This window comes from Scylla paramamosain, chromosome 16 (genome assembly GCF_035594125.1).
Source record: "Scylla paramamosain isolate STU-SP2022 chromosome 16, ASM3559412v1, whole genome shotgun sequence".
Classification (NCBI taxonomy): domain Eukaryota; kingdom Metazoa; phylum Arthropoda; class Malacostraca; order Decapoda; family Portunidae; genus Scylla; species Scylla paramamosain.
Window position 1 is genome coordinate 18306001 of NC_087166.1, and position 17984 is coordinate 18323984.

General features: G+C 37.1%; 1 protein-coding gene across 1 annotated transcript in view; it reads left to right on the forward strand.

Annotated features, from left to right (window-relative positions):
- Window positions 1-16476: 16476 nt before the first annotated feature.
- Window positions 16477-17984, forward strand: part of LOC135107818 (ionotropic receptor 93a-like) — a 76076-nt gene continuing 74568 nt past the window's right edge. The window contains exons 1-2 of the mRNA XM_064018111.1: window positions 16477-16621; window positions 17589-17740. Of these exons, the coding sequence (XP_063874181.1) occupies window positions 16508-16621; window positions 17589-17740 (266 nt within the window). The 5' untranslated portion in view covers window positions 16477-16507. The remainder of the gene's footprint in view (window positions 16622-17588; window positions 17741-17984) is intronic.

The following is a 17984-nucleotide window of genomic DNA, read 5'->3' on the forward strand; positions in this document are numbered from 1 at the left end:
GTAGAGTGTTGCATACATAATGAATAATAGACTGTACAAGTTAGTACGTGGCAGGAAACTGCATGTCTCTCACGCAGGGGTGACGGCCAATGACTAGTAAGCACTGAGTAAACTGCTCAGAAAGTGTGATTTGGCTTTCTATCAAGACCCAGAACGTTGATATTATCTCGCCATCACCAGATAAACAAAGTGACGCATCATTCAGAAATGCAGATAAAGGCCTTGACTCGCATTTATGTAGCGGGCGAACTACTCATATGAAGGTTCATTGATAGGGTGACGATGGGTGGTGTGGTCATTGGTAAGACAGATAAGCCGAAGGTCATTATATATATATATATATATATATATATATATATATATATATATATATATATATATATATATATATATATATATATATATATATATATATATATATATATATATATATATATTTTTTTTTATTTATTTATTTATTTTTTCTGTAGAAAGGACACTGGCCAAGGGCAATAAAAATCCAATAAAAAAAATGCCCACTGAAATTCCAGTCCCATAAAAGGGTCAAAGCAGTAGACAAAAATTGATAAATAAATGTCTTGAAACCTCACTCTTGAAAGAATTCGAGTCATAGGAAGGTTGAAATACAGAAACAGGCAGGGAGTTTCAGAGTTTACCAGAGAAAGGGATGAATGATTGAGAGTACTGGTTAACTCTTGCGTTAGAGAGGTGGAAAGAATAGGGGTGAGAGAAAGAAGAAAGTCTTGTGCAGCGAGGCCGCGGGAGGAGGGGAGGCATGCAGTTAGCAAGATCAGAAGAGCAGTTAGCATGAAAATAGCGGTAGAAGAGAGCTAGAGATGCAACATTGCGGCGGTGAGAGAGAGGCTGAAGACAGTCAGTTAGAGAAGAGGAGTTGATGAGACGAAAATCTTTTGATTCCACCCTGTCTAGAAGAGCAGTATGAGTGGAACCCCCCCAGACATGTGAAGCATACTCCATACATGGACGGATAAGGCCCTTTGTACAGAGTTAGCAGCTAGGGAGGTGAGAAAAACTGGCGGAGATGTCTCAGAACACCTAACTTCATGGAAGCTGTTTTAACTAGAGATGAGATGTGAATTATCCAGTTCAGATTATAAGTAAAGGACAGACCAAAGATGTTCAGTGTAGAAGAGGGGGACAGTTGAGTGTCAATGAAAAAGAGGATATATATATATATATATATATATATATATATATATATATATATATATATATATATATATATATATATATATATATATATATATATATATATATATATATATATATATATATCCAATGTCTACTCAAGATCCCCCTAATTGAAGGTACCTCTGGCGTTTTACCTCTGCTAGTTGGGGGAACCTGAGGAGATATTTTCTGCTTTTTCTTGGAATGACTACTGCTTCAATGACAGGGATCCGTCTCTGTGTGCCAGGCACATAAGAGAGGTGATAGTGTCTGGCATGAAGGCGTACACTCGTGACTCTTTTTCTCAACCCAAACCTTTCAAGCCTTTGTTTAACAGAGCCTCTTCTCGTGCTATCCATGATAGAGAGGTGGTCCACAAAAGGTACTGAAGCCCCTATCACCAAAATCTCATGAACCTTATATATTTGCCCGGAACCATGCCATGTCTGTTCTTCAACTATTCAAAAACTCCTTCATTAATAAAAGAAAAAAAAAAGTATCAGAATCTTCCAACCTCTAACTCCCTTTATGACTTTTAGTATCTAGCCAAAACCATCGACTATAAATTTGCTTTTTCTTTCCCTCCTATATTTCAACCAAATAGCACCACTGCTCTCTAAATCTGAACTCTTCCCTCATACTTTTGCTAAAAACTTTACCTTGGATGATTCAGGGGTTGTTCCTCCGTCTCCTCCACCCTCTGATTACTTCATGCTACCTATTAAAATTGCTTGCAATTATGATTTCCATGCCCTCGCTGGTCTAAACCCTCGGAAGGGCACCACCTATTGTTCTCTGAAACTGCGCCTTCGTGCTTCCAACTTCCCTAATCAAACTCTTTCAACTTTATCTGTCAATATCTACCTATCTTTCTTACTGGAAGTTTATCTACATTCACCCTGTTCCTAGAAAGGGTGACCGTTCTAATCCCTCAAATTACCTTCCTATTGCTTTTATTTCCTGCATATATATATATATATATATATATATATATATATATATATATATATATATATATATATATATATATATATATATATATATATATATATATATATATATATATATATATATATATATTTTTTTTTTTATTTATTTATTTATTTATTTTTTCAATCTATCCTCAACAGGAAGATTCTTAAACATCTTCACAACCTTCTATCTGATCACCATGATGGGTTTCGTCAAGGCCGCTCTGCTATAGGTCTTCTGGCCTTCCTTACGGAGTCTTGGTCATCCTCTTTAGAGATTTTGGTAAAACTTTTGGTGTTGCCAACGAAAAATTTTGTTAGAGTCTGGTACAAAGCTTTGATTTCCAAATTATTCTCTTACAGTTTCTATCTTTCACTTTGTAATTTCATCTCAAGTTTCATTTCTGACCGTTCTATTGCTGCTGTGGTAGACGGTCACTGTTCTCCTAAATATATTGACAGTAGTGTACCTCAGGGTTCTCTCCTGTCACCCTCTCTCTTCCTATTGTTATTCATCAGTTATCTTTTAAACCAAGCTTCTTGTCTTTTCCACTGCACTTTTCCATGTCTTTTCACAGACGTCCAACCCTTCAGGAAGTAAAGAGTTCACTCAGGGAAGCCACATAACTCCTGACTTCTGATCTCTCTAAAATTTCTGATTGGGCAGTGCAAACTTGATGTTCTTCAGTGCCTCAAAAACTCCATTCCTCCATCCATCAACTTGACACAACCTTCCAAACAACTATCCTCTCTTCTTCAGTGACAATCAACTGTCCCCCTCTTCTACACTGAACGTTCTCGGTCTGTCCTTTCCTTATAATCTAGACTAGAAACTTTAAATCTCATCTCTAGCTAAAACAGCCATGTATGGAGTATGCTTCACATGTCAGGAGGGAGGGAGGATTCACTCATACCTCTCTTTTAGACAGGATGGAATCAGCTTTTCTTCTCATCAACTCCTCTCCTCTAACTGACTGTCTTCAGCCTCATGCAGCCGTTATGCTGCATCTGTAGCTGTCTTTTACCGCTCTTTCTATGGTAACTGCTCTTCTGATCCTGCTAATCACATGGCTTTCCTTCTCCTGTGGCCTTCGCAACACAAGAGTTTTCTCACCCATATTCTGCCCACCTCTTTAATACAAATATTTTCAGTTATTCATTCTTTTTTTTTTTTTTTTTTTTGTAAAATCTGGAACTCCCTGCCTGTTTCTGTATTTACAACTTCATATGACTTCATCTCTTTGAAGAGGGAGGTTTCATGACACTTATCATTAAGTTTATGACCACCGCTACGGACCCTACTCAGGGACCTGCATGTCAGCGGGCTTTTTTTTTTTTTTTATATTTTTTTTGTTGCCGTTCGCCGGTGTCCCTCGTACATAATATATATATATATATATATATATATATATATATATATATATATATATATATATATATATATATATATATATATATATATATATATATATATATATATATATATATATATATATATATATATATATATATATATATATATATATATATATTGTTATGACCACAATTTCTGTCCCCTTTGCGCAGCTGCCGCAACTGGGCTAGTTTCCCTGAACCACCCTCTGCGTGAAATCAGCAGTTCCTTGTGACTCCTGCACCCATTTCACAACAGGTCGTAACGCAAGGTCGCACTAATGAGGTCGACAGTCTGTTTTACCCACTTATAGACAAGAGAAATACTTTAATAGCATTTAACTCCCACAGCTGTGAAATGATTGACAACCAAGTCTAGGGAGAAACAATTACAAGCAATAATACATATATGGTCGAGGTATAAAACCCTGTTGGACAATTGCCCTCATTAACAAATACTTCCATTTTCCAAACGCGTGTGATAGCCTAAAAATGATTAGTGTCGTTTACCGCTTCCTGGACGTCAGGCCTGATCAGGGCCTGGGGAGTGAGTAAATTTTACTACACTGCTAATTCTTAAGTCCTCTGCAGGTCAAGCACTCTTCAAGAGCCTGATGCAGTAGCATTTAACACAAAACAAGCTCACTAACAAGAGATACAATTACAGACGAGTGCCCACGAACACAAAAGAGGGTAATTCACCACTCACTGTACAAGAACTTGGCCCTCAGACACACACAGCCGAGGTGTCAATTCCCTGGAAATGGATTCTGTTACAAGCAAGTACTCTCCCTGGCAGGCTACTATGGAGACTAGTATACTATCTAAGTAGGCCAAGGCGTACAGCCTTTAAAGCAATTGACCCAACTAACTGTAATTCCGCCTCAGTCTCCGCCAGATATTATTGCTGGTCTCAATACATCTGGTTAGTGATCGACTGTGGGAAAGCACGCCAAACACTCCCCCCCCCCACTCAGCTACAATGAAAAGCGGTGTACAAGAGAGGGAGGAATTGGATGGTGACATACATACACACATACACCCACCCACTTGCTGTTCTGTATCTCAAGCTGTCTTATATGAATAAGACACTTCAATTCTAAAAAATTCTAATAATTAAACTAGAAGAGCTATATGAATACTGATTACTTTACTGTCAAGAGCAACCTTTCTACTATATACTGGGCGAGATTAAATCGCATGGCCAAGGGAAAGTAAGGAAATTTATGTGGAAAATATGAGTGACTGTGCGGATAAATATTATCTTATGGGTTTCAGGTTCAGGAGGCTATGTGTCACAGAAGCATCCAAACCTTGTCCCCAGCCTATTTGATCATCTCTCTCTCTCTCTCTCTCTCTCTCTCTCTCTCTCTCTCTCTCTCTCTCTCTCTCTCTCTCTCTCTCTCTCTCTCTCTCTCTCTCTCTCTCTTCTCATTCACTCTTACTTCATTCTTGGTTTGTATCGTGTTATCTCGCTGCACACAACAATATATATATATATATATATATATATATATATATATATATATATATATATATATATATATATATATATATATATATATATATATATATATATATATATATATATATATATATATAACTTGTTTAAACCCCTCTCACAGCTTCCACTGAGTTGGGTCAACTTTTCTAAGCCACCTATTACATAGCTTAGTTCAGGGTACAAATACAATTAATCCAGACACCTGCTGATGGTCTATAACTATCAGAACTCTGGGGCCGTCACTTGATTTAACCTACCTACCGAGAAGGCAGTATAACAAACATCAACTTAATTCTCCAAGCAGGATAGAACTATTAAGCCACGTGTCAGGGATTACAGACAGTAGCGACAACACATTTTGAGGTGTAATACCTCATAGGACAACTCCCCACTGTAGTGAACTGCTCACATCCAATAAATCATTATACACCATGGCCATTCAACATTACATCTACGATCTTCCTGAAGACAAATCCCCACCTCCTATAAAACTGGTGTGAATTCGGGAAGTAGACATTTGTAACCTAGCACAATGATCCTTCAATCTTCTGGTCTGCCTCACTCACAGATGTGGACCACAGAAATAAACTGGCATTTAACGCACACATACACGGCACAAGATGACTCACAACAATACACTGCACTTAAGCAGAGAGGGGGGATGAGAGAACCAGCATCTCCTCCCATCAGAATGATATATATAACGAGACAAGCCCTCAGAAGGCTTATGATGGGATCCCTCCTATTATTCTCCGGAACTGTGCATTCGTGCTTGCACTTTGCCGAATGAAATATTTCCTGTCCTCTTTAAACTCTTCCAAATAATCTACCTTTCTTTCTTGCTGGAAGTTTGCCACAAATCAGCCCGTTTCTAAAAAGGGTGACCGTTCTAATTCCTTAAACTACCATCCTATTCCTTTAATTTCCAGCCAATGTAAAGTTTTTTTTTTTTTTAATCTATCCTTAAAAGGAAGATTCATAAACATCTTTTGCTAGTATGGTTTCTATCAAGACCGCTCTACTAGTGATCTCCTGTCATTTTCTACTGAATCTGCGTCATCCTCTTTTAGGTATTTTGGTGAAACTTTTCATGTTGCCTAAGACATGTCAAAAGCTTTTGATAAAGTCTGACACAAAGTTTTGATTTCCAAATTACCATCTTACGGTTTCTATCCTTCTTTGTGTAACTTCATCTCAAGTTTCCTTTCTGACCATTCTATTGTTACTGTATTAAACAATCACTGTTCTCCTAAATCTACTAACGGTGGTGTTCCTCAAGGACAAGGCGCTCCACTCTTTTAGCTCTTTTAGAAAGGGTGGAATCAAACGTTTTTCGTCTTATCAACTCCTCTCCTGTAACTGACTCTTCAGTCTCTCATCGCTGCAATGTTACATCTCCTGCTATCTTTTGCCACTATTTTAATGCTAACTGCTCTTCTGATTTTGCTAATTGCATGCCTCTCCTCTTCCCACGGCTTCAGTTCACAAGGCTCTTCTTTCTCTCACCCCTATTCTGCTCATCTCTCTGATAAACTCTGGAACTTCCATTCTGCTTCTGTATTTCCTCTTTCCTATGAATTGAACTCTTTCAGGAGGGAAGTTTCAAGGTACTTATCCTTTCATTTTTGACTACCGCTTTTGACTCTGTTTGGGGACCGGTACCTCAGTGTGCCTATTTTTTGTATTACAGTTATGTTGCTCTTGGCCTCTCCTACATAAAATAAAAAGAGCAACTACGTGTGAAACCCTAACTCAACTCACATACTAGTTGTAGGATCGGCCTATTTCCGTCCTTCAAGCAATATCTGGATCCGCCTAGTACCTGGCCTCCTATATGGCCCAAATATTACTTAATATATGAGGCGTCACAATAGAATCCCACCTATAGATTTAAATAATAATAATATACTCTCCTTATCCTGGTATTAGTATCCTCTGCTTTACTCCCCGTCTACCCTCTTTGATATCCTGCCATCTACTGCGGGAATGTCAGTTACTTGCTCTCATCATCCCAGACTTAGGATGGGGAGCTTAGGAGAGAAGGAGGGAAAAAGAAAGTGGAGCCGGGCAGTGAAAGCCTGCTTCCCGCCTCGCGCCATGCAACCCCAACTCATTGCTTCTCTCTCCAAGAGTAAAGACTTAAGTTTCAAAAATTATTGTAGGGCTACAGGCCTACGGGTAAGAGCAATTCCTCTTCTACGAGATCTATCAATTTCAACTTTGAGAAGGCACGGAAATCGGAGAAATCAAGTGGGGAAGAATCACTTTCTATTCATATTGTTTCTAACTCTCTGGCCCCTGGCCAGATATATATATATATATATATATATATATATATATATATATATATATATATATATATATATATATATATATATATATATATATATATATATATATATATATATATATATATATATATATAATGTGTGTGAAATTTTATTATATAATTTTCAGGTAATAACCTTTGCTTTTCCTCCTGACGTCATGTATCGGAGGGGGAGTGACGGGCAATTACTGGAGCGTTTTGGTCATAACATTCGCCTTGTGGAAACGATTGCTGAAGTTTTCAATTTCACCATTACTTTTTTGGAACCACCTAAAGGTTAGATTGTATAATTTTTTTTTTGAAGCACCTAAAGGTTTGATCGTATCAACATTGTCTGTCAACATCTACCTTTCCTTCTTGCTGGAAGTTTGCCTACATTCGGCTTGTTCATAAAAAGGGTGACCGTTCTAATCCCTCAAACTACCGTCATATTCCTTTAATTTCCTGGCTATCTAAAGCTTTTGAATCTATATTCAACACGAAGATTCTTAAGCATCTATCACTTCACAACCTTCTATGTCATCACCAGTATGGGTTCCATCAAGGCCGCTCTACTGGTAATCTTCTGGCTTTCGTTACTGAGTCTTGGTCATCCTCTTTTAGAGAATTTTGTGAAAGTTTTCCTATTACCTTGTATATATCAAAAGCTTTTGATAAAGTCTGGCTCAAAGCTTTGATTTCAAAACTACCCTCCTACGGCTTCTATCCTTCTCTCTGTAACTTCATCTCAAGTTTCACTTATGACCGTTCTATTGCTGCTGTGGTACACGGTCACTGTTCTCCTAAATCAATTATCAGTGGTGTTCCTCAGTGGTCCTGTCACCCACTCTCTTCTTATTATTCATGAATGACCTTCTAACCCAAACTTCTTGTCCTATCCACTCCTGTGCTAATGATACCACCCTGCACAATTTCCACGTCTTTTCATAGACGTTCGACACCTCATGAAGTAAAAATTTCACGCAGAGAAGCCACACAACGCCTGACTTCTGATCTTTCTAAAATTTCTGATTGGGGCAGAGGAAACTGGGTATTGTTCAGTGCCTCGAAAACTCAATTCCTCCATCTATCAACTCAACACAACCTTCCAGACAACTATCCAATCTTCTTCTCTGACACTCACCTTTTTATTTATTTATTTATTTATTTATTTATTTTATGTAGGAAAGACACTGGCCAAGGGCAACAAAAATACAATAAAAAAAATGCCCACTGAAATACCAGTCCCATAAAAGGGTCAAAGCAGTAGTCAAAAACTGATGAATAAGTGTCTAGAAACCTCCCTCTTGAAGGAATTTAAGTCATAGGAAGGTGAAAATACAGAAGCAGTCAGGGATTTCCAGAGTTTACCAGAGAAAGGAATGAATGATTGAGAATACTGATTAACTCTTGCATTAGAGGGGTGGACAGAATAGGGGTGGGAGAAAGAAGAAAGTCTTGTGCAGCGAGGCTGCGGGAAGAGGGGTGGCATGCAGTTAGTAAGATCAGAAGAGCACTTAGCATGAAAATAGCGGTAGAAGACAGCTGGATATGCAACATTGCGGCGGTGAGAGAGAGAGGCTGAAGACAGTCAGTTAGAGGAGAGGAGTCGATGAGACGAAAAACTTTTGATTCCACCCTGTCTAGAAGAGCAGTATGAGTGGAACCCCCCAGACATGTGAAGCATACTCCATACATGGACGGATAAGGTCTTTGTACAGAGTTAGCAGCTGGGGGGGTGAGAAAAACTGGCGGAGACGTCTCAGAACACCTAACTTCATAGAAGCTGTTTTAGCTAGAGATAAGATGTGAAGTTTCCAGTTCAGATTATAAATAAAGGACAGACCGAGGATGTCCAGTGTAGAAGAGAGGGACAGTTGAGTGACATTGAAGAGGGGATAGTTGTCTGGAAGGTTGTGTCGAGTTGATACATGGAGGAATTGAGTTTTTGAGGCAGTGAACAATACCATGTTTGCTCTGCCCCAATCAGAAATGTTAAAAAGATCAGAAGTCAAGCGTTCTGTGGCTTCCCTGCGTGAAATGTTTACCTCCTGAAGAGTTGGACGTCTATGAAAAGTGCAGGGTGGTATCATCAGCGTAGGAGTGGATAGGACAAGAAGTTGGGTTTAGATCATTTATGAATAATAAGAAGAGAGTATGTGACAGGACAGAACCCTGAGGAACACCACTGTTAATAGATTTAGGAGAAGAACAGTGACTGTCTACCACAGCAGCAATAGAACGGTCAGAAAGGAAACTTGAAATGAAGTTACAGAGAGAAGGATAGAAGCCGTAGGAGGGTAGTTTTGAAATCAAAGCTTTGAGCCAGACTATCAAAAGCAATGTTGCATATCTAGATGTCTTCTACCGCTGTTTTCATGCTAACTGCTCTTCTCACCTCTATTCTGTCCACCTCTCAAATGCAAGAGTTAACCAGTATTCTCAATCATTCATTCCTTTCTCTAGTAAATTCTGGAACTCCCAGTCTGTTTCTGTATTTCCACATTTCTATGACTTGAATTCCTTCGTGAGGGAGGTTTCAAGACACTTATCCTTCAATTTTTTGACTTTGGACGCTTTTCAGGGACTGGCATCTCAGTAGGGCTTTTATTAATATTGGATTTTTGTTGCCCTTGGCCAGTGTCCCTCATTTATAAAAAAATAAATAAATAAATAAATAAATAAATAAATAAAAAAAAATAAAAAAAATAAAAATAATAATAATAATAATAATAATAATAATAATAATAATAATAATAGAAAGCTTCAAAACCTTTCAAGATGTAACTCCTCTCTCCAGTTAATTTTCAATACCTTTACTTTTTCACCCTGATGGGACCACTGCCATATCACTTTATCTCTAAAAGCTGAAATCTGAGGAACACCACTGTTAATAGATTTAGGAGAAGAACAGTGACTGTCTACCACAACAACAATAGAACGGTCAGAATGGACACTTCAGATGAAGTTACAGAAATAAATATAGAAGCTACAGGAGGGTAATTTAGAAATCAAAGCTTTGTGCCAGACTCTATCAAAAGCTTTTGATATATCCATCAAACATCAGCAAACGTTTCACCAAAATCTCTAAAAGAGGATGACCAAGACTCAGTAAGGAAAGCCAGAAGATTACCAGTAGAGCGGCCTTGATGGTACCCATACTGTCGATCAGATAGAGGGTTGTAAAGTGGTAGATGTTTAAGAATCCTCCTATTCAGGATAGATTTAAAAATTTTAGATAGGCAGGAAATTAAAGCAACAGGACAGTAGTTTGAGGGATTATAAGGTTCACCTTTTTAGGAACAGGTTGAATGTAGGCAAACTTCTAGCTAAAAGGAAAGGTAAATGTTGACAGACAGTTGAAAGGGTTTGACTAGGCAAGATGCAAGCACGGAGGCACAGTTTCGGAGAACAATAGGAGGAACCCCATCAGATCCATAAGCCTTCCGAGTGTTTAGGCCAGAGAGAGCATGGAAAACATCATTGCGAAGAATTTTAATAGGTAGCATGAAGTAGTCAGAGGGTGGAGGAGAGGGAGGAAGAGGCCCTGAATCGTCCAAGGTAGCGTTTTTAGCAAAGGTTTGAGCGAAAAGTTCAGCTTTAGAAATAGATGTGATAGCAGTGGTGAAAGCAAAGTTATTGGATATATTTTTGGCTAGATGCCATAAGTCATGAGGGGAGTTAGATTTTGAAAGATTTTGACACTTTTTGTTAATGAAGGAGTTTTTGGCTACTTGGAGAACAGACCTGTCAAGGTTCTGAGCAGAAATATAAAGTGCATGAGATTCTGGTGATGGAATATATGCGGTTGTGATCAGATTTATAAAAGAGAGAAGATAGGGTGATAACATAAGCTGAAACGTTTAGAGGTTAAGAAATTATCAAGAATATTTGGTGTATCTCCAAGACGATCAGAAATATGAGTAGGGTGCTGCACCAGATGCCCCAGGTCGTAGAAGATTGCAAAGTTAAACGCTAATTCATCGTAAGAATCATTGAAGGGAGAGGAAATCCAACGCTGGTGTTGAGCATTGATATCTCCAAGAATGGAGATCTCTGCAAAAGGAAAGAAAGAATATGCTCCATTTTGGAAGTTACTCGTAAGTACTCAAAGAATTTTTGTTAATTTTTGTTTAGACAGAGGAGTTAAGTGAAATTTATACAACACAAATACAATTATTTTAAGAGTGACTGTGTAGTCGTACCCAAATGCTGGAAAATTCGGAAGATACAAGAGCGTCACCATAAGAACATGTTAAATCGTTCCAAGCATAGACGCGACATCCAGCTTTGGATTTAAAATGTGGACTTTAGACACCTGTGTTTTTATTATAAGATGCGGTTTAGAGGAGAGTTGGTGTTCTACAGACTGATCATTAGATATTAGACCGTGCATGTTACATAAAAAGTTCATGAAGGAACAGTTGAGACACTTGATCGATCCAGATCCAGACACGTGATCGATACCAGAAGGGTATTTCTCGTTCCCTCCTTAAACGGAAAATCCGAGGCTGGTGTAGAGGTCGCCATGTTTAACTAGTTTTGAGTGAAGTGTGTATGTGTGTGTGTGTGTGTGTGTGTGTGTGTGTGTGTGTGTGTGTGTGTGTGTGTGTGTGTGTGTGTGTGTGTGTGCGTGTGTGTGAGATAAGGTGCATGCAGTTTTGTGTGAAGGAAGAATTAGGTGCATGTGCTTTTGTGTGAAGAAAGAGAATTGTCTTCAGAGTGTAGGCTGTTCTCTTGAGCTGTGAGTCAGTGAGGTCACAGCTAGGTTATTGGCCAGTTCACAGTACCCCATGAGCTAGTGTTTCAGACTTCACTGGGAGTAATTATCTCTTAAGATAAGCTGGTCCATGTGGAACCGGATCTTGCACATATATATGCATAGATTTATCTGTGCGGTATACCTCTAACCTAACTTCTCTGGCTATAAGAAACTCTTTGACTACTTAACTTCCAAAGTGGAGCACATTCTGACTCTCTTCCCTTCTCCATTCTTGGAGACCTCAATGTTCAGCACCAGCTTTGGCTTTCCTCTCGCTTCACTGACCATCCTGGTGAATTAGCCTTCAACTTTGCTATCCACCACGACCTAGAGCAATTGGTGCAATACCCTACTCGTATTCCTGACAGTCTTGGAGATAAGCCCAACATTCTTGACCTATTCCTGACCTCTAAACCCTCTGCTTATGCTGTCACCCTCTCTTCTCCGATCACAATCTCATATCTGTATTTTGTCCCATCGCTCCAATCCCTCCTCAGGATTCCCCTAAGCGAAGGTGTCTCTGGCGTTTTGCCTTTGCTAGTTAGAGGGACCTGAGGAGGTGTTTTGCTGATTTTTCTTGGAATGACTACTGCTTCCGTGTCAGAGACCCGTCTTTCTGTGCTGAGCGCATAACAGAGGTGATAGTGCCTAGCATGGACGCGTACATTCCTTACTCTTTTTCTCGACCTAAACCTTCCAAACCTTGGTTCAACGCAGCCTGTTTTCATGTTTATATGATAGAGAGGTGGCCCACAAAAGGTACTTAAGCCTTCCATCACCAGAATCTCATGCACTTTATATTTCTGCCCGGAACCATGCCAAGTCCGTTCTCCAACTAGCCAAAAACTCCTTCACTAACAGAAAGTGTCAAAATCTTTCAAGATCTAACTCCCCTCGTGACTTTTGAGATTGAGCCAAAAAAAAGCTGAACTCTTCGTTCAAACCTTTGCTAAAAACTCTACCTTGAACGATCCTGGGCATGTTGCTCCCTCTCCTCCACCCTCTGAATACTTCATGCTACCTATTAAAATTCTTCACAATGATGTTTCCCATGCCCTCGCTAGCCTAAACACTCGGAAGGCTTATGGACCTGATGGAGTCTTTACTATTGTTCTCCGAAACTGTGCCTCCGTGCACGCACCTTGCCTAGTCAAACTCTTTCAGCTCTGTCTGTCAACATCTACCTTTCCTTCTTGCTGGAAGTTTCCTTACATTCAGCCTGTTCCTAAAAGGGATGACCGTTCTAATCCCTCAAACTACTGTCCTATTCCTTTAATTTCCTGCCTATCTAAAGTTTTTGAATCTATCCTCAACAGGAAGATTCTTAAATATCTATCACTTCACAACCTTCTATCTCATCGCCGGTAAGGGTTCCGTCAAGGCCGCTCCACTAATGATCTTCTGGCTTTCCTTACTGAGTCTTGATCATCCTCTTTTAGAGATTTTGGTGAAATCTTTGCTGTTGCATTGGATATATCAAAAGCTTTTGATAGAGTGTGGCACAAAGCTTGGATTTCCAAACTATCCGCCTACGGCTTCTATCCTTCTCTCTTTAACTTCATCTCAAGTTTCCTTTCTGACCGTTATATTGCTGCTGTGGTAGACGGTCACTGTTCTCCCAAGTCTATCAATAGTGGTGTGTTCCTCAGGATTCTGTCCTATCACCGACTCTCATCTTATTATTCATTAATGATCTTCTAAACCCAACTTCCTGTCCTATCCACTCCTACGCTGATAATACCACCCTGCACTTTTCCACGTCTTTTCATAGACGTCCAACCCTTCAGGAAGTAAACATTTCACGCAGGGAAGCCACAGAACGCTTGACTTCTGATCTTTCTAAAATTTCTAATTGGGGCAACGCAAACTTGGTATTGTTCAATGCCTCAAAAACTCGATTCCTCCATCTATCAACTCAACACAACCTTCCAGACAACTATCCCCTCCTCTTCAATGAAACTCAACTGTCCCCTTCTTCTACACATAACATCCTCGGTCTGTCCTTTACTTATAATCTGAACTGGTAATTTCAAACCTCATCTCTAGCTAAAACAGCTTCTATGAAGTTAGCCGTTCTGAGACGTCTCTGCCAGTTTTTTCTCACCCCCCCCTCCAGCTGCTAGTTCTGTACAAGGGCCTTATCCGTCTATGTATGGAGTATGTTTCACATGTCTGTGAGGGAGGGGTTCCACTCATATCGCTCTTCTAGACAGGGTGGAATCCAAAGCCTTTCGTCTCATCAACTCCTCTCTTCTAACTGACTGTCTTCAGCCTCTCTCTCATCGCCGCAATGTTGCATATCTAGCTGTCTTCTACCGCTATTTTCATGCTAACTGCTCCGCTGATCTTGCTAACTGCATGCCTCTTCTCCTCCTGCGGCCTCGCTGCACAAGACTTTCTTCTTTCTCTCACTCCTATTCTGTTGACCTCACTAATGCAAGAGTTAACCAGTATTCTCAATCATTCGTCCCTTTCTCTGGTAGACTCTGGAACCCCCTGCCTGCTTCTGTATTTCCACCTTCGTATGACTTGAATTCCTTCAAAAGCGAGGTTTAAGACCCTTATCGTTCAATTTTTGACTACCGCTTCGGAGCCTTTCATGAGACTGGCATGTCAGTGGGCATTTTGTTTTTTATTGTATTTTTGTTGCCCTTGGCCAGTGTCCTCCTACACACACACACAAAAAAAAAGAAAATATCAAGGAGCAGTGCCAAAACGTAGGAAATAAACGTGTTTTATGTTGCTATACTCGTGCTTTTATTCATCTGGAGTAATTATTTATTATATATATATATATATATATATATATATATATATATATATATATATATATATATATATATATATATATATATATATATATATATATATATATATATATATATATATATATATATATATATATATATATATATATATATAAATATATATATGAGGCACCTAGAACCAGAATACCTTAAACGCTGAAAATTAAAAACGGTGAAAAACACTGTCAAAGTTTTTCGAGTTTCAAAATGCGATATCACTTAAAAGGATTGAGGTTGAAAGCAATGTATCAATGCAGTGTAGCAAGGTATCAAATTATTTAGTAATTTATACCTTTTACTTGTACTTAGTTGAATTATATGGTGAAGTTAATAAAAATCAATAGGTGACTACATTCACATACCTATATTAAAACTGTATCCAACACCCACACATTCTTTATTTCCTTTATTCTGTCATTTTTTCTCATCGATATTAATAGGAGGATAATAACTATTTAAAAAGTCTTCTTTTAAATGAACTTGAAGGAACAATGGAAATGACATATAAGTACTTCCTTAGATAAACGCAAACGAATATAAGCTTAGAAAAAAAATAAATAAATAAAATAATAAACGTTATGAAAATATATCAGTATAAAGGATAATAAAATATAAAGAAAAATAAAATCATTCGATGTTTCCAAAGCTCATGCCTCTTCGTCTGTAAGCAATTTTCTATGTCTCCTTAGGGGGTACACAGTTGTCCCCATATTAATGAAAGGTTTACGTGTTGTGTAAAACGAAAATTAAGCCTGCAGCCCGTCATTTAATGGTAGCAAACAAGCTGGAGGGAGGAGAATGAAGTTTGTGGGTGTGGTGGTGGGTAAGTGTTCGGGCGTGACACGTGACTCGCAGCACGGATCGTCATTGCTCCCCGTGCTACTGTGGGGATGGAGTTCCTTTTTTTTTTTTTCTGGCCCCAGCAATTGATAGCCATCACTCAAGCACGACTAGAAGGCTCCGTGGATAATTTCACTTGGATGGATTTTGACCCTGTTGTGGGGTCCATTCTGACGTCCGCGCTCTTTTTCGTGACGTTAGGAAAGTTAGGGAAGACAATGCAATAAAAATAATACTTTCGGCTACGAGGTCGCTTACGTCACTCTGGTTCTGGGCGCCCCAATATATATATATATATATATATATATATATATATATATATATATATATATATATATATATATATATATATATATATATATATATATATATATATATATATATATATATATATATATATATATATATATATATATATATATATATATATATATATATATATATATATATATATATATATATATATATATATATATATATATATATATATATATATATATATATATATATATATATATATATATATATATATATATATATATATATATATATATATATATATATATATATGTATATGTGTGTGTGTGTGTGTGTGTTGTTTTATTCGCCAACGATATACCATCCTTGCATCATTGTACTGATCCTCTTCTTCATCACATGTATATGCACTTTCTTCTGACCATTGCAGGTGAGTTGTGGGGAGAACCATTGGAAGATGGGACCTGGAATGGCATGGTGGGGATGCTAGGCCGAGGCGTGGGTGATATCGGTGTTGCAAATTTTTATATTACTGCTTTGGAGGGAAGAAGAGAGTTTACGGACTATTCTACTCCCTTTGGTCAAGAGGTATGTTAATATTATATATATATATATATATATATATATATATATATATATATATATATATATATATATATATATATATATATATATATATATATATATATATATATATATATATATATATATATATATATATATATATATATATATATATTACACTTCTTTCAATGTTTTATTTATTTTTTTTTGCAAACAAGAGTTGTTCTTTATCTATAGTTTATGGATGATAGGTGCATTTGTTGGTTTGTTATAATAATAATAATAATAAGGAGAAGAAAGTAAGAAGAGGGAAAAGGTAACATAAGAGGGGAAAGGTACATACTGTGAATCACTGCAAACATACTCCAAGCTGTATTATCCAGTCAAATTTAATCCTACCAAATAGGCAGGAGTTGATCTCATATTTGGCATCATATGAATGTTGAACTGAATCAGTACATTTTATAGTATTGATATATTCTCATTATTGCTGTTTCTAAGGTCTCGCGGGAACTTTGTTCCTATCTTGATATCTTAGCAGGGAAACTAGAGATGATATTTTTTTAATAAGAATAAAAAAAAAGAAATAAATAAATAAATAAAATATGACTAGGAAGATCGTTCAAATTGTCTTCTATTGTGAAGTTGAGGCAGGAAATTTCTTTAAGGCAACGCTAGAGCTGGTCACCGCCAATGCTGCTTCCAATATTGATGAATATGTCGTCAGTATAGCAGCAATGCACATCAGGCTTAAACACTATATATATATATATATATATATATATATATATATATATATATATATATATATATATATATATATATATATATATATATATATATATATATATATATATATATATATATATATATATATATATATATATATATATATATATATATATATATATATTATTATCATTATTATTATTATTATCATATATATAATATATATATTATTGCTAATCATAACTTGTATTATCTTTTCAAGGAATCTTGCTTCCTATTGCGTAAGGAGGCACCCTCACCTCGATGGCAGTCTTTGGCTCTGCCATTTACAGGTGATACCTGGTTAGGTATACTAGTGGTGGTTTCTCTCATGGGACCAATATTCTACTGTTTAGCTTCATTTTCCACAACAAGGTATTTTAACAGTATATATAAATGATGGAGCATATATGTTGAAACAAAAATAATAAATTATATAGATATATATATATATATATATATATATATATATATATATATATATATATATATATATATATATATATATATATATATATATATATATATATATATATATATATATATATATATATATATATATATATATATATATATTAGTGGGTAACAGTAATTGTGTTCAGGGAGACCCAATGAATTA